We start from the raw sequence: 17,669 nt of genomic DNA on the forward strand, positions 1-17,669 counted from the left end.
CATGCACACTTGGTTGTCCCCTCTCTAGAAAGAAGTCATCCAGGTTCTCTAGCTCAGCAGCCTCTTCATCTTGACCTTCACCTTCACCTTCACCTTCCTCTTGACCTTCTGGTAATGTTTCTCTATCTCAGCAGCCTCTTCATCATCATCTGACTGAGCTTCATCCCCTGGAATATAGTCACTGTCTTCATCACTATCAGAAGGTGGATCGTTAGCTATGGGTTCAGTGTCATATGTTGGCTGATTTGGAATGGGTGAACTGTCTAAAGGTTCATGGCTAGCTTTGGGAGCACTACTAAAAGGTTGATGGCTAGCTAGAGGTGCTGATTCAGATTGGTACAAAACTATCCTCCTATCAGTTTCCTCCTCTGCTATTGCTTTACCCTTGTCAACTTCTTTCCCTTTACTTTACCCTTGTCAACTTCTTTCCCTTTAGATGCATCTACATGTACATCCCCTTTTCCCCCATCTTCTTCACTCTCAACTTCCAATTCCATCTCTACCTCATAATCACTCTCATCATCAGACTTATCACACAAATCCACAATTTTAGGCTCTTCAACATACACATCTGCCACCTCCAATTCTCTAGTACAATCACACATCAATTTGCAAGCCTTATCATCACAAAGAGCCCTTAGACCTGTTTGCAAATCCCTACCAGGAAACAACCAGTGGAGCATTGTCCCTGACAACATATTGCAATGCTCCTTCAGGTGTCCAAATAACTCCGACAAGGAAATCTTATCCCTATCTACATATGACAGAGCCTCAGATCCACCGCAATACTTCTTCTCACTCACATCTAACAGAAAAACCCCATTCATATGAAACCTAACCACGAGAGTGTCCAACACGTCCATCCCCCTCATGCTAAACAACATATAAAACTGATTTAGGGTATATTATAATTGACCTACACATGCATACCATGTCCAAATCGAAACTTTTGCACAGAGGTAAGCCTAAATAACCTCTAATCAACTACATACCTAAATAAAAAACTCCCAACTTACACCAAATCCCAGATAAAAAAGGCATCTCACAATATAAAAAATTTCACTTCCCAAATCCCACTGGTACCATGCAAGCACACACAGTTAACTACGAAAGGTAATACTTGCCAGATTCGGATTCCCGATTGGAGGGGTACTCGCCGATGCAACCTCGAGGTCGCCCAAGGTGGCTGCTGGTCGCCGCGCCTAAGCCGCCCCCATATCCACCTCGAGCTCGAGGTAGTCGACGGCAGAGGCACGCCGGTCACCGCCTCGCTTGCACGACACTCCGCCCGTCCGCCGCAGCCTGCTCCGAATCGCCTTCGTCGCCAGCTGCGTCGCCCTCGCCGATCTAGGGTTTCTAGAGGAGGGAGAAGTGAAGTGAATGCCCCTTCAGTGCGCCACGGGTTGTCCTAACTACCGGGCTGCTGAGTCAGCGACGACGACCGAGGTCAAAGCGCCACGGTGGACAAAACCGCTGCCACGTCGGACAAATCAGGGAGAAATCCTGCCCTGGGACCTCGGGTGACCGGTATTGCATACTTAGGGGACCCCCCATATCTAGTATTGCGGTTGGAGGACATTTTCGTATCTCGGTGACAAGTTCAGGGACCTCCGGTACACTTTTTCCTACTTCTATACTCCCTTTTTTTCCACGCTAGTGACTAGTGTGGGACCGTGGGTTCTACACTCTCTTTTTTTTCACGCATATGCTTCCTAAATTATTAAATGGGGACACGACTACGTAGCACGAAGTCGCTTCGTTGCCTAAACACGCAACTCACTCTTCTCCTAATTAGCATATGTACGAAGGCGCGCCTCTTTCCAAAAAGGGTATCTCGTAGTTACTTCTATTGCAGAGCTAAGTTACTTCTACGATTCAAGTACTTCCTCCGTTTCATATTATGAGACTTATAATATGAAACGGAGGAAGTAATTATTTAAAATGTTTGGATATATTCAATATTAGACTCGTTTTATCGTATATTTTGAGTAGAGCATAATGGTACAAACTAAACTAAAATAACAATGCTAGTGTAGCCAATCTTTAGTTTTGATGATTGGTGGTGTCCTTTGTAGCAATACTGGACGCTATACAGATTCCTCACTTTGATGCCATTGCAATGGAAGCAATCGTGTCTCTCCAACAGCACGAAGACACGGATGGACGGCTATAACATGCGTCGCGCGATAGGAGGAAACCGAGAGCGCTCTTGATTTAACTTTTTCAATTATTAAACATGTGTTTTATGAAAAAGTTTTCTATAGAAATGTTGCTTGAAAAATCATATTAATTTATTTTGAAAAATTTTAAGCATATAATTAATTAATTATGCGCTAATTCACAGTTCCGTTTTATATGTTGAAGGGGAAGGATTCTAACTCCCTTGCTGAACTCAGCCTTTAAAGCCACTCTAAATTTGAATTTTTTAGTTTTTTTATTATAGTTTATTTTTCACCGTTTACTTTTAAATTGCTAAAAGCATATATAAGTCCTATCCATAAAATATTTTTTGTTTGCTGTTTTAAGCCAAACGTTGTGCTTACATTTAGACTCAGCTGGTAATCCTTAGCTAGTTCCCCATGCGAGCATTTTTTTTTTCTTCAGGCCATTCAATTTTTGTTGCATGTTTGTGTTATGCATTTGTTTCAGAATTGAGATAAAAAAATTCAGCAATTTATTTTTTTTTCGCGTTGAGAGAATTTTGATAAAGAAAAAGTGATAGGGCAAAAGGAATTAATGAACCATCCACTGGAATTGTAGGGATAATATATGAACATGTCCCATTGGGGCATTCAACAATCGGCAATGTTCGACAAGACTTGATCCATTTGCGGACTTTTATTCCCAACAAGAAAAGATTAACCAGAATATTCAACAAAAGTAACAACACTGAAACCATCAGATGGTAGCAATTGTACACTTGTATGAGACTCTGTTTCTGCTAGCAGAGGAATTTTACAACGATGCAGGAGATGTCGTCTTTGCTTTTCCGGTTCACGGCCTGCTCCGTTAGATGCTTCGCAGCTGCCTGAGCATCCTTGAAGTCCTTGATTTCATCCACCGCCTCTTGGTTGGACATCACCTGGATATGTATGATCTTGAAATTATAATCGTTGCATATGATAAAAGAACGTCGCTAATGCAACTTAGCAGCTCATTAAGGCTGGGAACCCCTCCTCCCCGGCACGCAAAACGAAGCACGTACTATTGCACAATTAATTATGTATTAACTTTTTTTTTGAAAAATGGATTAATATAATTTTTTAAAACAACTTTCGTATAGAAATTTTTTACAAAAAAACACACCGTTCATGCACGTGGAAAACGAGTGAGGTGAGTTGGGAAAACTAGCATAAAAAGAGTAAAGAACTCAACTAAAACAAAAAAAAAATAATCATGCAATAGTCATAGATGCAGCTTAAGAAAATAGAAAAATCAATGTTCGCAACTCATGAGTCAGGATGTGCTTATGCATGCCAAATTACATACTTCATTCATCCCAAAATATAAGCATTTTTAGAATAGTGCCAAATCAAACTTTTTAAATGTTGACTATTAATAGCAAAATAATGAAAAAGATCAATCATGTAAATTTGATATTGCTAGATTTATCATTAAACAAACTATCATAATATGCAACTCTTTTTATTTAAAACATATTACTTTTATAGACATTGTTGGTCAAAGTAGCATCTCGAAGACCGTGTAGATATCTAAAAATGCTTATATTTTGGGACGGAGGAAGTAGCTGAAATGTAGGAATAAGCACTTTCACCTGTTAGACAAAACTCAACCTCCAGTACCTCATGTTCAAAATTAAATAATGTAGTGCATGCATGTATGCATATTCTGAGATTTGGTGTGTATATAGAATTAAATAAGGTAGGACATGGTCTCCAGTTTGTTGAGCTTAGGTTAGGTATGCATATAGAATGCAAAACAATAAATTTAGGTGTAATCTATCATGGATGGTTGGTATGAGCTTTATAGGCATCACCTTCCATAATCCATCACTTGCAAGAATTAGAAAATCAGTATTCTCGTCTATAGGTTCCTCCACCACATCTGGCTCTGAGCTGAGGTGCTTCTTTAGGCTCCGGTCTCCAAATGCCCTTGCAACCGCAAGCTGACCATCAACACGCGGTACATCTCCTGCAAGTAAAAAATTTTTGGAATTGAAGCTCGATAGATTGCATCTCATATGCTGTGACAGTAACAGCATAGAAGCAGTTAAGAGTAGGGTCTGTGTACGCCACTGCTGGTAATTACTAATGCAATATTGGCATAGGTATGCTTAGTGTTAGGGTGTATCCTGGACCTAGGATCTGATGCAATGTCAACCAATGAAACGGGCTCAAATAGATGGGCAGTATTGAGGGCCACATGGCTAGTATATAGTCATACAAGGACATAAATCCAAATAAGAAAGCGGTGTGGAACTAAACATTAGATACACTAGATTAGCAAACAAAAAAACCTCAGTAAAAAACATCTATAACTTTAAACTGTTAATTACAATGACTAAACCCCCCCCCCCCCCAAAAAAAAAAAAAAAAAAGGAAAAAGAGTTGACAAGAAATGGTCATTTACCTGGTAAGTTTGAAACAAAGCCACCTTTTTTCTCGATTGAATGCCGCTCCTTGTTTGGTTCATGATCAACCGAAAGCTGTTTTGCTACACCACTCTTGCTAATAACTGCTCGTGAATCTCCAACATTTGCAACTACTAGGTTCACAGAATTTTCACTGCTTATTAATATGGCAGTAACAGCAGTGGAGCCTCCTCTGCCCAACTCAGCTGCGCTTTCCAATATTTTTGCATCCGTAAGTTGATATGCATTTCGAATTGCAGCTTGTGGGTTGCTCAAGAATTCTGGCTGAGGTTGAAGGAGTCAATAAATAATCAGCACAGTTGTGAATTCAGTTGACTATCTTCAATTGCATAGACATTATCTATATATTTAGGTCACTCCATAGTTATTCCTAGCATGGTTCTTGCAAGTAGATTGTAGAACAAGCACAGATAACACTTGTAAGCGTAACAGAAGTACAACTCTTCTTACCCTGTTTATAGTTTACCATATGCATTATAGATTGACTTGCTCTTTCTGTGTTCTTGAGGATAAGTATAATACCTAAAAGAAAAAGAGTATGATGCTGGTGGTAAATCGCCACCCCACTAACTCCGCCTTGTTTTTCTTTTCTCAAAATGCTTCCTACATTTCTTTAATATTATGCAATCTTCATTCCATATATTCTAATTCCATTTTTTTAAACCTTCTAAACTCAGAATTTAACACATAAAAGTACATAGCGAATGGGTTATTTTTACTGTAAGTACAGACACTGTCAGATGCTCCTTAAAACGACAAAAAAAATGAATGACACAACTATTTATTGTGAACAGCATTAGAACTTGGATGGTTCATTTTTATCCATAGTAAATCAAAGGACATGTAGCTAGTAAAAATACAATATTGGAACAATTGACGCATGATGACAAAACAATCTTACTATCTGAGCATGTAGGCAATGCAGCAAGTATTGAGGCTAAGCCTATTAACAGGACATTGAATTTGAAATATTACCTGCTTTAAGATATTATCAAAGAGATGTGAGCGCAGGAAGTCTGGAACAGTGTGGCCCAAATGCCCATCAAATATTGCAAACAGCCCCAGATCATGCTCTCCTTCTTGCCTGTACTCTGCCACTAGATAGTCCTCCATCGGATGATTTGATTTTCCCTTCACAAGATGGTAACCATGCTTGACACGCTTGCCTGACAATTTTGTTTTTCCTTTCCCTGTTTCTGGTCCTGACGAACTAAAAGCATCTTTCACCTGTTAAACAAAACATAATCGTTCGTCAAGCATGTTAAGTTGCTAATAGTACAACACTAAGCAAAGCAAATATATAAGCTTGCGGAAAACATCCAGCACAATGGAGCAAAAAAACAGTTTTCGCTTTTTTGACATTGGTTGCATCACAGCAAGAATAAACACAAAGAAGGTGCATAAGGTAGTCTACCAAAATGAATTTAGTCTGGATTTAGTGATGTGTGTATTCTACATTGAGTAGAGTATAACATTTCAAGATAACTTCTAGTTTCCAGGCTGCAAACTCTAAAACTCCCAAGGAACAACGTCAATCAAACGAGTTCTTGAGTTCCAAAAGCTTTCATAAAAAAGAATATCCAAAAAAATCTAAGCATAAAATAAAATTCATGCTTAACCGGCAAAAGCCGGAGATCGTGTTCTTGAAGTTTTATGGTGAAATGGACCAGATTCCCATAACCAACATATTGAAATGCTTGTCTCTCTACTGGTCTAGACGAGTTATGTTTTGTTTCCTCAGTAGTTATTTTCTCCACTGATACATGTTTCCTGCTTCTGCTAGTTGGAACGAGAAACATGATAACTCCAAGAATCTAACGTCAACACGGAGTTTCATGGCATCGGGACTCATTATGTTTATAGAACCACAAACCATTGGATTGTCGTAATTAAGCAACAGATTTGGCCCAAAATAAATAAATAGACACCATAGCCTAGCATCATTCCAAGATTTTTAAGACATGTTCAGACTTCTAGCCTTCGCCATTTCAAGATCCCCTCAAGCTAATATGAAAAGGAAAAGATTCGACACAACGGTGCACCTAAATATTACCCCAAAAATAGCACAGGAATAGCAAAAAAAAGAAAAAAAAAACAATAAACATGAAAGGGAAATGGAGGCCAAAGGAAGAACAAACAAGAATCCCCATCCTCCAGTCCTCCATTACTCAGTACCTTGTCCTTCATCTTGTGGTAGATTTCCTTGCCAGCCATTGTTTCCCTCTTACAAAACCTCCAATTCCGACTTCTTTAGCCTCAAATTCAACAAGCACCAACCCGGACAGCAGCAGCAGCAGAAAGATGGTCCCTTTCTTGAAAATTCAGAGCCCTCCCTCCCCCTTCTGCACCTCTCTGCACCACAACCAAACTTCCCTTTCTTGGATCAGTCTGAAGCAATCAGCAGTAGTTGTAGGCTTATAATTGAGGGAAGGGGGTTGGTGGGGAGTGGGGCTTGATTGGGTTTGGATGGAGCTGCTTTTGGGAAGAAGATTGGGGGGGAACAATGAGGCTCGAGGAAGGAAGGAAGGAAGGAGAAAGGGGGACTGGATCTTGGATAGAATCGGTTGACCTGAGAAAGGGGAGATAGGGACAAGGACTGGTCAAGTAGGGACAAGTGAGAAAAAGGAAAAACAAAAGTTTTTTTTTCTGTTTTTCTTTTTCTATTCAGGATGGATTTTTCTTTTCATATATCAACTGTGGACAGAGATGCGACAGAACTGACAGATGACCCTGTGAAATTTTCCATCTGAAAATTTGAAGTTTCACGAGAATAACTAAAATCCAGAGTAATTGAATTATGTTTTAATAGCTAGTATTGCCTATTTTCTTATTTCTTTTTTTTCAGAAAGAGAAAGCTTTACTGATGAGAATAAAGTTATTACAATCGTTGAGAACAAGGCCTTGAATGCAGGTGGGAATATGCTCCCACCATAGTGCACAATGCTTCGTTCTACTAGTCAGCTGCACTAACTTATGAGTACCATATTGCAACCTCTTTCGACATGACGATATTTCACCTCTGCTAGCAACTCCTTTGTACTTTGCACATCGGCGATAATGTGGTACCATTGGGATCGGTTCTCTTGGTATGGCTTTAGTGCATTAACTACAAACAAACAATCAGTCTATTTTCTTATTTCGAGTTTTTATGCTCTCTTCCCCGCTCTCTGGTCATTATACTTGATGTTCATGTAAGATTTGGATAATTTTTTAAATCTCAACCATCTGAAACGCTTAATTTTCAAAATTAAAAGAGGTGCACTTAAATTACCTCAAAAATATTACCATAATATCATAATTCTTTTCCATCTGAAATTTGAGGTTTCATGAGAATAACTAAATAAATCTAGAGTAATTGAATTACTTCATCCGTTTCACAATATAAGTCATTCTAGCATTTCCCACATTCATATTGATGTTAATGAATCTAGACATATATATCTATAGCTACTATTGTCTATTTTCTTATTTCAGATCTTTATACTTTCTCTCCGCTCTCTAGTCATTATATTTGATTATTGGGCAAATTTTTAAATCTCAACCATTTGAAACACTTAATTTTAGAAAGTAAAAAAGTGCACTTAAATTTACCTAAAATATTATTCATAAATTTATTAGATTTTGTAAAAACTTATTTTGAAATTTCAAAAGTTTGACTAAAGTGTCGAATATTTATGACCGTATGTTATTAAAGCAGTTCGATGATAAATCTAATGATACAAATCTATAGTAAAAAAAAATATGAACCGTCGAACTTTTTCATTGTTTGCTCGTTGCCTTACCGGTCTTTTCGAATTTGAGTTGTAGAACTTAATTTATAATTGATCATGGGTTGTTTCATTATTTTCTTTTTTAAGCCCTCTTAAAATTACTTTCTTGGATGATTTCTCATATAAGAACTAGTTCTCGCCCCTAGTTCTCATGTATCAGAAACTTCTATATGTATTAACTATTTAGTACTATTATATTATGGATTTTAAAGAGAAAAACACGTGCACAAAGCATTTCCTCAGAACCTGTTTTTTTCTATCCCACTACTATACACACGAGTACTACCGCAGGACGACGACGGCCCTACTGCGCAATGACGATGACTAGCGCCGGCTGCGTCGCTAGCTCGCTGCCCCAACCCTCCCCTCCCAGATCCAGCCGGAGGGGGGAGGGAGGCGGCGGCAGCCACCCCATACAACGAAGGAGTTCGCCGGCGACGACGACGTGTTTTTTTTTTAAGTTTACATGTTCATTGATGTTAACTTGCTGTAGATTTGAATCCAATGATTTTGTGTTGCAACTTTACAATGTTTGTGATTGGATTTTGTTTCTTGGATGAGATTTGTGAGAATTTGTGGTTTGTGATTTGAAGCCCCTAGGGAGGGGTGGGGTTGGCGGGAAAATTTTTTTTGGCGCTGAGGGTATTTTTACAAGCGGGACTACTGTAGCACCTACAGCGTCTGGGAAGATTCAAACTGCCGCCTGATTTTTACAGGCGGTGCTTTGGTCCACCTATAAAAATTGGGGATTTTTACCGTCGTTTGGATATAGGCGGAAGGTTTTGCCGCCTGTGAAAACATGTTTTGACCGCTGAAAAAACATTTTTTTCTAAGTAGTGTCAGTAGCAAATATTTGCCCTCGTTAAATTACTATTGAAAGCGCAGATAGTATTAAGTCTTGCACTCATGGGTGACAGCTTCACCGGTCACCACTACGCCTACTTTTCCCATAGAACCCATTTTTATTCTTGTTAAAAGGTGGCTAGGCATGCAAAACGTCCATAAGTTAATGAAATGATGGGCAATTTACATCTTAAATAGAAGCCGACGACAACCATGATAGCTAAGGTTAGTTGCCACACACGAGATTCTGGTCGAGCTACTTTATATTAATGGGAAATGCACACAAGCACATCAACACACATGTATATAACAATTACATATATCCGTAAATGTGTGTTTTTTTAACGCATTAGATGGATGGAGGGGGCCATGGATAAATTCGTGAACCCCATTGAAACTTCTACACAAAGTGAACTCATGGTCCCATGTGTTCTTAATTGTGGGGATCAGAATTTGAACCGAAAAGGAAGAAAGATATCCGTGTCACCCACGCACAGGCGGCTCGAAGCGAAATCCTAGCCACCCGCCGCCGTCCCTCCCACCCTCCTCGATGCCTCGCCGCCACCGGAGCTCACCGCCTGGAAAACCGGGCGACAAGCAAGGATGGCGGCGGCGGGGCCAAAACCCGACGACACTCCATCTACAGCGCGGGGCAAGCGACGCAAAGCTCAAGAAGTTGTCGGTGAACTTCGGCATGGGCGGCGTTGGCCTCAGTAGAAGGCCGACGGCTACAGGCCGACAGCGTCGACGGCTGCGGGACGCCTGCGTTGGCGGAAGTAAGAGGCCGGTGCTGGAAGCTACGACAGCGGATGAGAAGGAGGTTGACGCAGCCGACTACAGCGGGCAGATGACGACATTTGGAGTAGGAGGCTAACGTGACGTGGTTGGCGACAAAAGCAAGTTGCGGCCAGCAAAGGCCGATGCGACGCAAGCTTGGTGTGTCCGGCGGTGGCAGGAGGCCGGCATGGTGACGAGGTTGAGAGCAGCGAGGCACAGGCCGGCCAGCGGCAGACTGAGCTGGTACGGTGCATGGCGAGGACAAGGTGGCAGTGATGCGGATGGGCGGCCTGAGGTGACGCTAGCAGTCTAGCTGTGGCAGTGACAACGGTGGCCTTGTGAGGTGTGCGTTGCAGGCCTACCATAAGAAGGCCACTTGTGGCGACGCCACCATAAGAAGGCCTCGTTGGCAGATTAGTGCAGAGAGGAGATCCATTCTTCTCTCTCGCCCTCCAACCTAACCGTGTGGATGGATTTGGAATGTGTCGGATGTCGAGCTTCTACTCGATGGCCAGCTGGCAGCAAGATGCTGGCGCGGTGGCTGTGCGTCGAAGGAGTGTGGTTGGTGGTGTTCTCTATGACCAGCAGAAGATCTTGACACGAGGAAGTAGGAAGATTACAAACGAAAGCCTAGCCTCTTTGAGCTAGCAAGGGCGACGCTTGCGGGCGCCACTTTTCCCCTTAGGGTGTTATTGAGTGATCTCTTTTGCCCCTTGATGGATTCCTCTAGGTGAAATGTCTTGAACCCTAGGATGGACGGTGCTGGCATCTCAGTGTCATATCGTTCTTGAAGTCGTCGTTTGGAAAATCCTTTTCCTTCGAGATGTCGTGTTACTATCTCATTAGTAGTTCATTAGTAGTGGGGTCTGATTGTAAACGTGTGATGTGGTTGCTTTTTTTTTCCAGGCTATAGCCTCCCAAGGCTATATTCTTGTTTTTTTTATTGTTCTATCCATACGAAATGTCGCACTATACCTATATGTGTTGTTTAAGAAAAATTGAACCAAGTTCACATGAATCAACGGTGCTTCCCAAGCTATAATTAACCCAACTAAATTTAAGTTTAATCATCCCTGCAAAAGAAATATTAAGGTACCATGTTAAAACAAAAGAAACATTAAGGTTAATTACCCGGACTGCCTTAAGGCTTAACGTTGAACCAAACGCGGTTTGGACGAAGTGCTATCACCTCCGTCTGATAGTAAGAGGACAAAAAGGCACAAAACGTAAAGGGATATATTTTGTCCGAAAGCATGTGGCTTTTCGAAAGAAAAGTTTGACAAAAACAAAGCGAACTTTTCGCATAGAAAGCTCAAGCGCATGAGCGGATTCACCTATATTTTCAATCCAAAGAACATGTCAAATGCTAGGGATTATAGTATCATTATTTTCTGCTACACATGCATCGATCAATCTTGGAAATGGAGAGAAATACTAGAATTACACGGATGGGATTTGTGTCCAGATCCAGACCACCGGCCTATCCAAATCGTAGTATCTTTGGAACGAGTCTACGCTGCTGAGTGGATTGATTTCGTAAACGAAATCCCCCATTGGTTTTGCGCAAGTCAAGAGTCGTCGGCTCGTCGCCCGTCAGCAGTAGTTGGGGGAAAGCATGTGACAATGTGATTGACGTACTATCAACGAACAGAATCGCGAACCGTATTCTGGGAGAAAATTTAGATGAAATACGGGCATGTGTGATCATGCATCTAAGTTTTTGACCGGTCATTTTTACATGATTCATGATGAGAAGGATGTGAATTTGGTGGACAGGTTTTCACAGGATTCGTCAGATTTATTTGGTCCACATATTTTCTCGGGAGAGTTTTTCAAATGCCCAGATTTCTGCTTCCAGCCGCCGTCCTTAACTCCTTACATATTGTTCAACGTTGATAGAAATCTGAAATGATAAACAAAATGAGTACAACTTCCATATGTCCAAATGAGTAAAACGTTGATACTCCCTCCGTTTCGAAATGTTTGACACCGTTGACTTTTAAGCACATGTATGACCGTTCGTCTTATTCAAAAACTTTTGTGAAATATGTAAAATTATATGCCTACATAAAAATATATTTAACAATGAATCAAATGATAGGAAAAGAATTAATAATTACTTAAATTTTTTGAATAAGACGAACGGTCAAACATGTGCTAAAAAAGTCAACGGCGTTAAACATTTCGAAACGGATAGAGTAGAATGCTAGGTTGTTGACATGAATCAGTTTTTCTTGGTACATATGTTTCTCACGAGAGTTTTTCAAGTGCCGAGATATGAATTAGATTATTCAACATCGACAGAACTCCAGGATAGTTCAGAGATGATAAACAAATAATGAATACAACTTGCATTCGTCGAAACAGACGAGGAGGACACTGACAGGGTGTCATCCTATTGTCGTTCATCGAACAGCACACACACACAGCACACAAACTGAATTTACAATAATGCAGTCAAGCATCAGCAGAACCCTAAAGGAGCATACACACGCCGTCAGCTGTGTTGACTGACTATATAACAGGATTGGATCGGCCTATTTATGTATTGGTCAGAAAGAATCGCTGCGAGAATTGGGGATGATCTTGACGTCAAGAACAGAAGAGAAAACAGCAGCAGCCAGTGGGTAACCGATAGACGACAACAAGATGAGCCGGAGAGTTGGATCATCTGATGAAGGCGTGCCTTCTTGCCCCTCTTTGGTCGACCTGAAGCTGTGGGGACTTCGGCCTCGTCACCTGCTTGGTTGATCTGTGTGCGAAACAACGAGTTCACGTTTGTGAGATGAAACGGAAAGGTCGATGACATTGTAGGCAAAAATCTTGGCCGTTTCTGCTCTTACCTCTGGGGACGAAATGGTCTGTCAAACTTCGGGAGAGGCCGTGCTTGTGGCACCAAGGTCCTCCTGAGCTGCTTCAACGCTTTCTCTTCCTCAATCTTCACATGAAAAGATCACAGCAAGTTAGTTGCCAGAACAGATGAAAATGCATCCAACAATGTAGGGATTTTGAGAAGAAGGCATAAGAAAATAATAACCTTTTGTGCGAATTCATTTTCCTCTCGCAATCTCTTGTAAGTTATTTCCTTTTCCTTCACCTGCACGACAACGAATTGCTCAGTAAATTCAGCCAATTTGGCAGGCTCCTCCAAACCAGATAATAGAACAAGCTTGCTTTGCTGACCATATTGTCAAATTCTGATCTTTGGACCGCCCTTTCATCAACATGTAACTTAAGTGGTTGAACTTCAGTGAGAGGCTTCCTCTCTTTCTCTGGAAGAGGAATGGGATCCCTGCAACAAAATTAACAGTATTAATATGCATCTTATAAGGGAAACCAGGAACTGTTGGGACAAGAGAAACCGTAATGTGAAGGCTTACTCTTTCATTATGGGGTGTGCCTTCACTACTCTCCTCTGGGCCTCTTCCCTCTCCATCCTCTCTCTTTCTTCCATTATCCTCTGTTGCTCCATCTCATGCCTCACCAAACTCTCTAACTGAAAGCCTTCTGGCCTCGTGCATGGTTTTGGTTCAGGCTTCGGTGGTATCTGAAGAGAGAGAAAATGTTAAGGCTAGCAGAATATGAGATGGTCAGCAACCAGGACATGTAATATTCGGTATGTTACTTTGCACGTACCACTGGATAGTCAGTTGTGTAGGGATAAGGATTAGCCTTCGGAATCCTGGCTTTCTCTTCCTGTAATTGCTTTTGCAGCAGTTGTGCAGCTAGCTGCCTCTCTTTCTCATGCCCTCTTTCCTGTAACATGGATAACAAAGTTATTTGCCTGCAACAGATAGGTAAATGCAATGTGTTGGGAAAACAAATAACTTTCATACTGCTTACATCTGTATGTAAATTGAAGGGGTTTGGTATTGTCAATCTGGGCACATCTTTCTTGCTATGATATGAAGATTCTGAGCAAAGAGAGAGCTACAAAATAGAAAAGGACTTAGAAGAAAGGTTTCTGGAAAAAAAATAATGAGCTTACTAGCATGACTTAGAACCCTCACCTTATCAAATAGATCCACAACTGCAGGAGGACCCAAGCGATCATCGGTAGAGAAATGGAATTCCTTGGGGGCTGTTGGTTGAGCCTTTAGATGTGGAAACACACCAATATCACCCTTGCTCTCGAGAATCTGCAAGAAATGATGTTCAGACTGGATGTTTTGAAGCACAATGCAATCAATGTATCAAATGTACAAGCTTCAAGAAGATAAGGAGACCTTTTTGTTCAGTGGCTTTGCCTTGAACTTGGGAGCCTTTTCTAATTCTTCTAGTTCCAATTCCTGAGAACTTTTCACCCTGCAGAAAGATGATGTTAGAGTAATCGAAAATAATCAATAACATAAAATGGCTTGTTTTCTGAATGATGCAAGTGGCAAAGGGAAACCTTGGTGGTCTAGCTCGTAATGCTGTCTCAAGTTGGGGTGGTTTTGGCGCTGTCAAGGTCAGTGGCTTACTGCTCTGACTCTGCAAGATTTGATTAAACTTTCAGTAATGCCAAGAATTTTAATTTTTAGGAGACTAATAAGAAGAAGAATTTACATACTGATATTAGCAACCAGGTTAAGTGAAGGGAGCTTACCCTGATAGTCCCCACGGAAGAAGCTTCGGAACAGGTGTCTGCATGTCGTGTAGCTCTCTCCATCGTTTTAAGATGAAACTCCTGTAGGTGTTGGAAAGGAATAACTGAATCAGCCAAACAAAGCTGTGGAGCTCATAAATTTCTGAATCAGCCAAACAAGACGTACATTAAATTCAGGAAGCTGTGGAGCTTTCCTTGGAAGAGGAGGAAATGAAGGGGCCTCCGCAATCTGAAAGGAGAAGCAAACAAATAGTTAGTCTTCAGATCCTGGATTGAGCAGTTAGTATAATCAAAACCAAAGCAAACAAATTTCTCACTTTTTTGTTAAACGGCCGTGCTCTGAACTTCGGAATTTTGGCTAGCATCTCCTCCTCTAGCTCAGCAGAGCTTTTCACTCTGACAGCACGGACCCTGTGGGAGGTCTGGAACTCAGGTTCCTTTGGCCTTGTTAGCATCAGCTTTGTTCTTCTTTGTAATGCGGTTGCTGCATCCTCCTGCATTGTGCACAAATTGCAATATGTCAAAATTCTTAGTACTAATAATGATTTCGTCGTCAACGGTTCAGATGTAATAACTGTGCAATATTTGATATGCAGATATCAGTATCACAAAAAGGACATCGGTCTTTGTATGGAACCAAATACCCACAACAAGACTGAGAAGACATGTATATTAATAAAATTGGAGAAATGCACACAATTTAAAATTAATAATAAAGGGAACATGAGTGCTAACATGAGAAAGCGATCTGTTGTGAGGGATGGCCAACTCTCTAGTCCCAGACTCGAACTTCTTTACCATCTCTGCTGCCGATATATAGTGAGTCACTTCCTGCACATGGCAGAAACAAAAGTTGCTAAGTGCCAAGCTCACAATAACAAAATCACATTATACTTGCATTCTCACAAGAAACATTACAATTAAGTCTATCATTTAAGAGTCAGAAGAGCAACTTGGGAGCTACCTTGAGAGAGTGTGAATCGTCACGGTGCTTCCTCATGGCCGACAGGCTCATCTCGGTGCTTCCTGCTAGACCACCTCCTCTCCCCTTGTGAGGCAGGGTCCTTGTCTTCACGTTCAGTATCTAACCACGACGGCAAACACAATGTTTCTCAGAAATCTCGCGCAACGCAAACACATGTATTTGAAGTGCCATCTTTAATCTCATCCCAGTATTACCTGTCTTGTCCTCCCATCATCAAGCTTCTGTCTCTTGACAGCTTGATTTTCTTGTGCGATTTCATTCGCAGCAGTAGCGGCCTTCCCAGCCAGCAACTCACGAGGGCATCTGAAAAACCAACAATTCAGACATTAGTAAGAAAATAATCTCCAGATTAATATTTTTTTTATGAGTGAGCATGACTCTTACTTGATCACACTCCTCTTGACGCTCATCGACTGCTTCAAAGCAGATGGATGTGCCCTTGAGCCAGTCAAGGGTGCAAGACCTCTGGAGGAGTTCGTTGCCTGCACCTTCGGAGTGAAGGCTTCTGTCTTCACTGTCAGCTTGGGACAGGTAGGCACCGTAGTGACAGCTTTGACGGGTGGAGGCCTCTGAATCTTCGGTGTGCTAGAAGCAACATCTGCTGCTAAAGCCATGCAACATTGATATCAAAATCCAGGGATCAGAGTTCTTCCCCACTGCCATTGCTCATATATAACTAGCAACTTACATTTTGCATTGGAAGGGACAAACTCGAAGGATTTTGGCGATTCCTTCTCATCCTCCTCTGCTGGTGGCGACTCCAACATTGCATCACTGCCCAAAACAACCAAATTAGTCATTCACATGCCAAAACCAGCAAGAAACGGAATGAACCAACAAATTGAGGTCTTGAAATGCACCTTTCTTGGTGCTTATGATCGCCGTCAGTGACACAATTTTCACTGGGATTTGCTTCATGGACCTGAAGAATTCAGGATGTGAGCTGCTAGAAACCCAACACTAGTACTTACTGAAACTGAGAACATAGAAAACATGAAAACATCAAGAAATCACGTACAAGTTTGATGGAGCCGTCCTTATTCTGTTGCACATTCCTGAACATCCAAAAGTGAAGATGAAAAACACACGAGAAATCGATTAACTTCATCAGATCACAACGAATCATCATAAACAAATTCTTTAGTTCTCCAACTCTTACCCATCAGAATTCTGCGAGGGATTGGCGGCGCTTCCTGCTGCCTCCTCCACTGCTACCTCCTATCATGACGAACGCAGAGGCCAACGGACAATAAGAAGGGGGGAGATTTACAGAAATTAGGGCAAAATTGTGGGGTTATTCCCGCAGCTTTCTGCTTCGTACCTTCGGAATCGGCTCCGCGTCGGTGAAGTCGCAGAGGCTCTCGATCTTGACCTCCGCCCTCGACTCCTTGATCCTCGGAGCGAACGCTGCAAGCAGGTAAAAGAAGAAGAGCCCTAATCAGCGCAAAAAAAAGCAAAACACGGGAGAGGGGGGGGGGGGGGGGATGATCGAGGCGGCGGGGTGGGGATTGGGGAGCGTACGGGAAGGGGCGTGGCTGGCGGAGGCCTCGAACCAGCGCTCGGCGGCGCGGATTTCCTCCTCCGTCTCGTCGCAGACGAAGTCGAAGAACTTGGGCGCGCAGAACTCGTAGCCCTCGTCCACCTGTAACTGCGGCGGCGGCGCCGCCGCCTCCGGGTTCGCGTCCGGCGCCATCGGTGCTTGGCTGGATAGCGGGCGAGGCTTAGGGTTTCTCTCTCCCTCTCTCTCTCTCTCTCTCTCTCTCAAGTGCGTGGTGGTGGCGTCGAGCGGAAGAGGAGGAGAAGAAGGTGGTGGTGCTTGGATCGGGGGAAGAGGAGACGAACGTTGGGGGGATAGAGGGGGAGGTGGCTCTAACGGTCGGGAGAGTTTTAAACTGTTTAACAAAGGGAGGTGTGCGGCGCTTGTGTGTGAACGGGTCGGCGGCTCGGAGCCGGCGCGGGGTCGCAACGGCTATTTTTGTGGGGTGTGACTGACATGCTAGGCCTAGGGAGATTAGTGCCACTGTGGGGGAGAGGCGAGTCTTACTAATTACTACTCCTACCTGTCATGTTCTACATTATCTCAAACTGGAGTCA

At 42.2% G+C, this 17,669-nt stretch overlaps 2 protein-coding genes across 3 annotated transcripts; both read right to left on the bottom strand.

Moving 5' to 3' along the window:
• Positions 1-2,733: 2,733 nt before the first annotated feature.
• On the bottom strand, positions 2,734-7,174 carry LOC127779922 (probable protein phosphatase 2C 62). Its single transcript, XM_052306855.1, has 5 exons — positions 6,788-7,174; positions 5,588-5,839; positions 4,591-4,876; positions 3,998-4,152; positions 2,734-3,082 (listed from the first exon to the last, which is right to left on the bottom strand). Exons 1-5 carry the CDS (start codon positions 6,824-6,826, stop codon positions 2,942-2,944), a joined length of 873 nt encoding a protein of 290 aa, XP_052162815.1. The 5' UTR covers positions 6,827-7,174; the 3' UTR covers positions 2,734-2,941.
• Positions 7,175-12,284: 5,110 nt separating this feature from the next.
• Positions 12,285-17,445, bottom strand: LOC127778992 (protein TPX2). Of its 2 annotated transcripts, none has more exons than XM_052305644.1 (23): positions 17,097-17,445; positions 16,897-16,982; positions 16,735-16,793; positions 16,594-16,630; positions 16,436-16,497; positions 16,264-16,349; positions 15,960-16,176; positions 15,770-15,878; positions 15,555-15,674; positions 15,326-15,421; positions 14,908-15,084; positions 14,757-14,819; positions 14,591-14,671; positions 14,396-14,475; positions 14,229-14,307; positions 14,013-14,141; positions 13,846-13,932; positions 13,639-13,758; positions 13,383-13,549; positions 13,186-13,294; positions 13,040-13,099; positions 12,846-12,940; positions 12,285-12,754 (listed from the first exon to the last, which is right to left on the bottom strand). In XM_052305644.1, the coding sequence occupies exons 1-23, from the start codon at positions 17,266-17,268 to the stop codon at positions 12,670-12,672; spliced, it is 2,376 nt and encodes a 791-aa protein (XP_052161604.1). In that variant the 5' UTR covers positions 17,269-17,445; the 3' UTR covers positions 12,285-12,669. The 2 variants fall into 2 exon arrangements, with proteins under 2 accessions (XP_052161604.1, XP_052161603.1); XM_052305643.1 differs by having other exon boundaries at positions 15,960-16,179.
• Between the last annotated feature and the right edge of the window lie 224 nt (positions 17,446-17,669).

This window comes from Oryza glaberrima, chromosome 7 (assembly GCF_000147395.1).
Source record: "Oryza glaberrima chromosome 7, OglaRS2, whole genome shotgun sequence".
Lineage (NCBI taxonomy): Eukaryota > Viridiplantae > Streptophyta > Magnoliopsida > Poales > Poaceae > Oryza > Oryza glaberrima.

Coding starts and splice junctions, on each gene's coding strand:
- LOC127779922 (XM_052306855.1), bottom strand. CDS start 6,826: ATGGCTGGCAAGGAAATCTACCACAAGATGAAGGACAAG. Junction 4,877..5,587: donor TTGATAATATCTTAAAGCAG/GTAATATTTCAA, acceptor CTTCAACCTCAG/CCAGAATTCTTGAGCAACCC. Junction 4,153..4,590: donor CTTTGTTTCAAACTTACCAG/GTAAATGACCAT, acceptor TTTTACTTGCAG/GAGATGTACCGCGTGTTGAT.
- LOC127778992 (XM_052305643.1), bottom strand. CDS start 17,268: ATGGCGCCGGACGCGAACCCGGAGGCGGCGGCGCCGCCGCCGCAGTTA. Junction 16,794..16,896: donor ACGCGGAGCCGATTCCGAAG/GTACGAAGCAGA, acceptor TCGTCATGATAG/GAGGTAGCAGTGGAGGAGGC. Junction 14,142..14,228: donor CAAAGCCACTGAACAAAAAG/GTCTCCTTATCT, acceptor CATTTCTTGCAG/ATTCTCGAGAGCAAGGGTGA.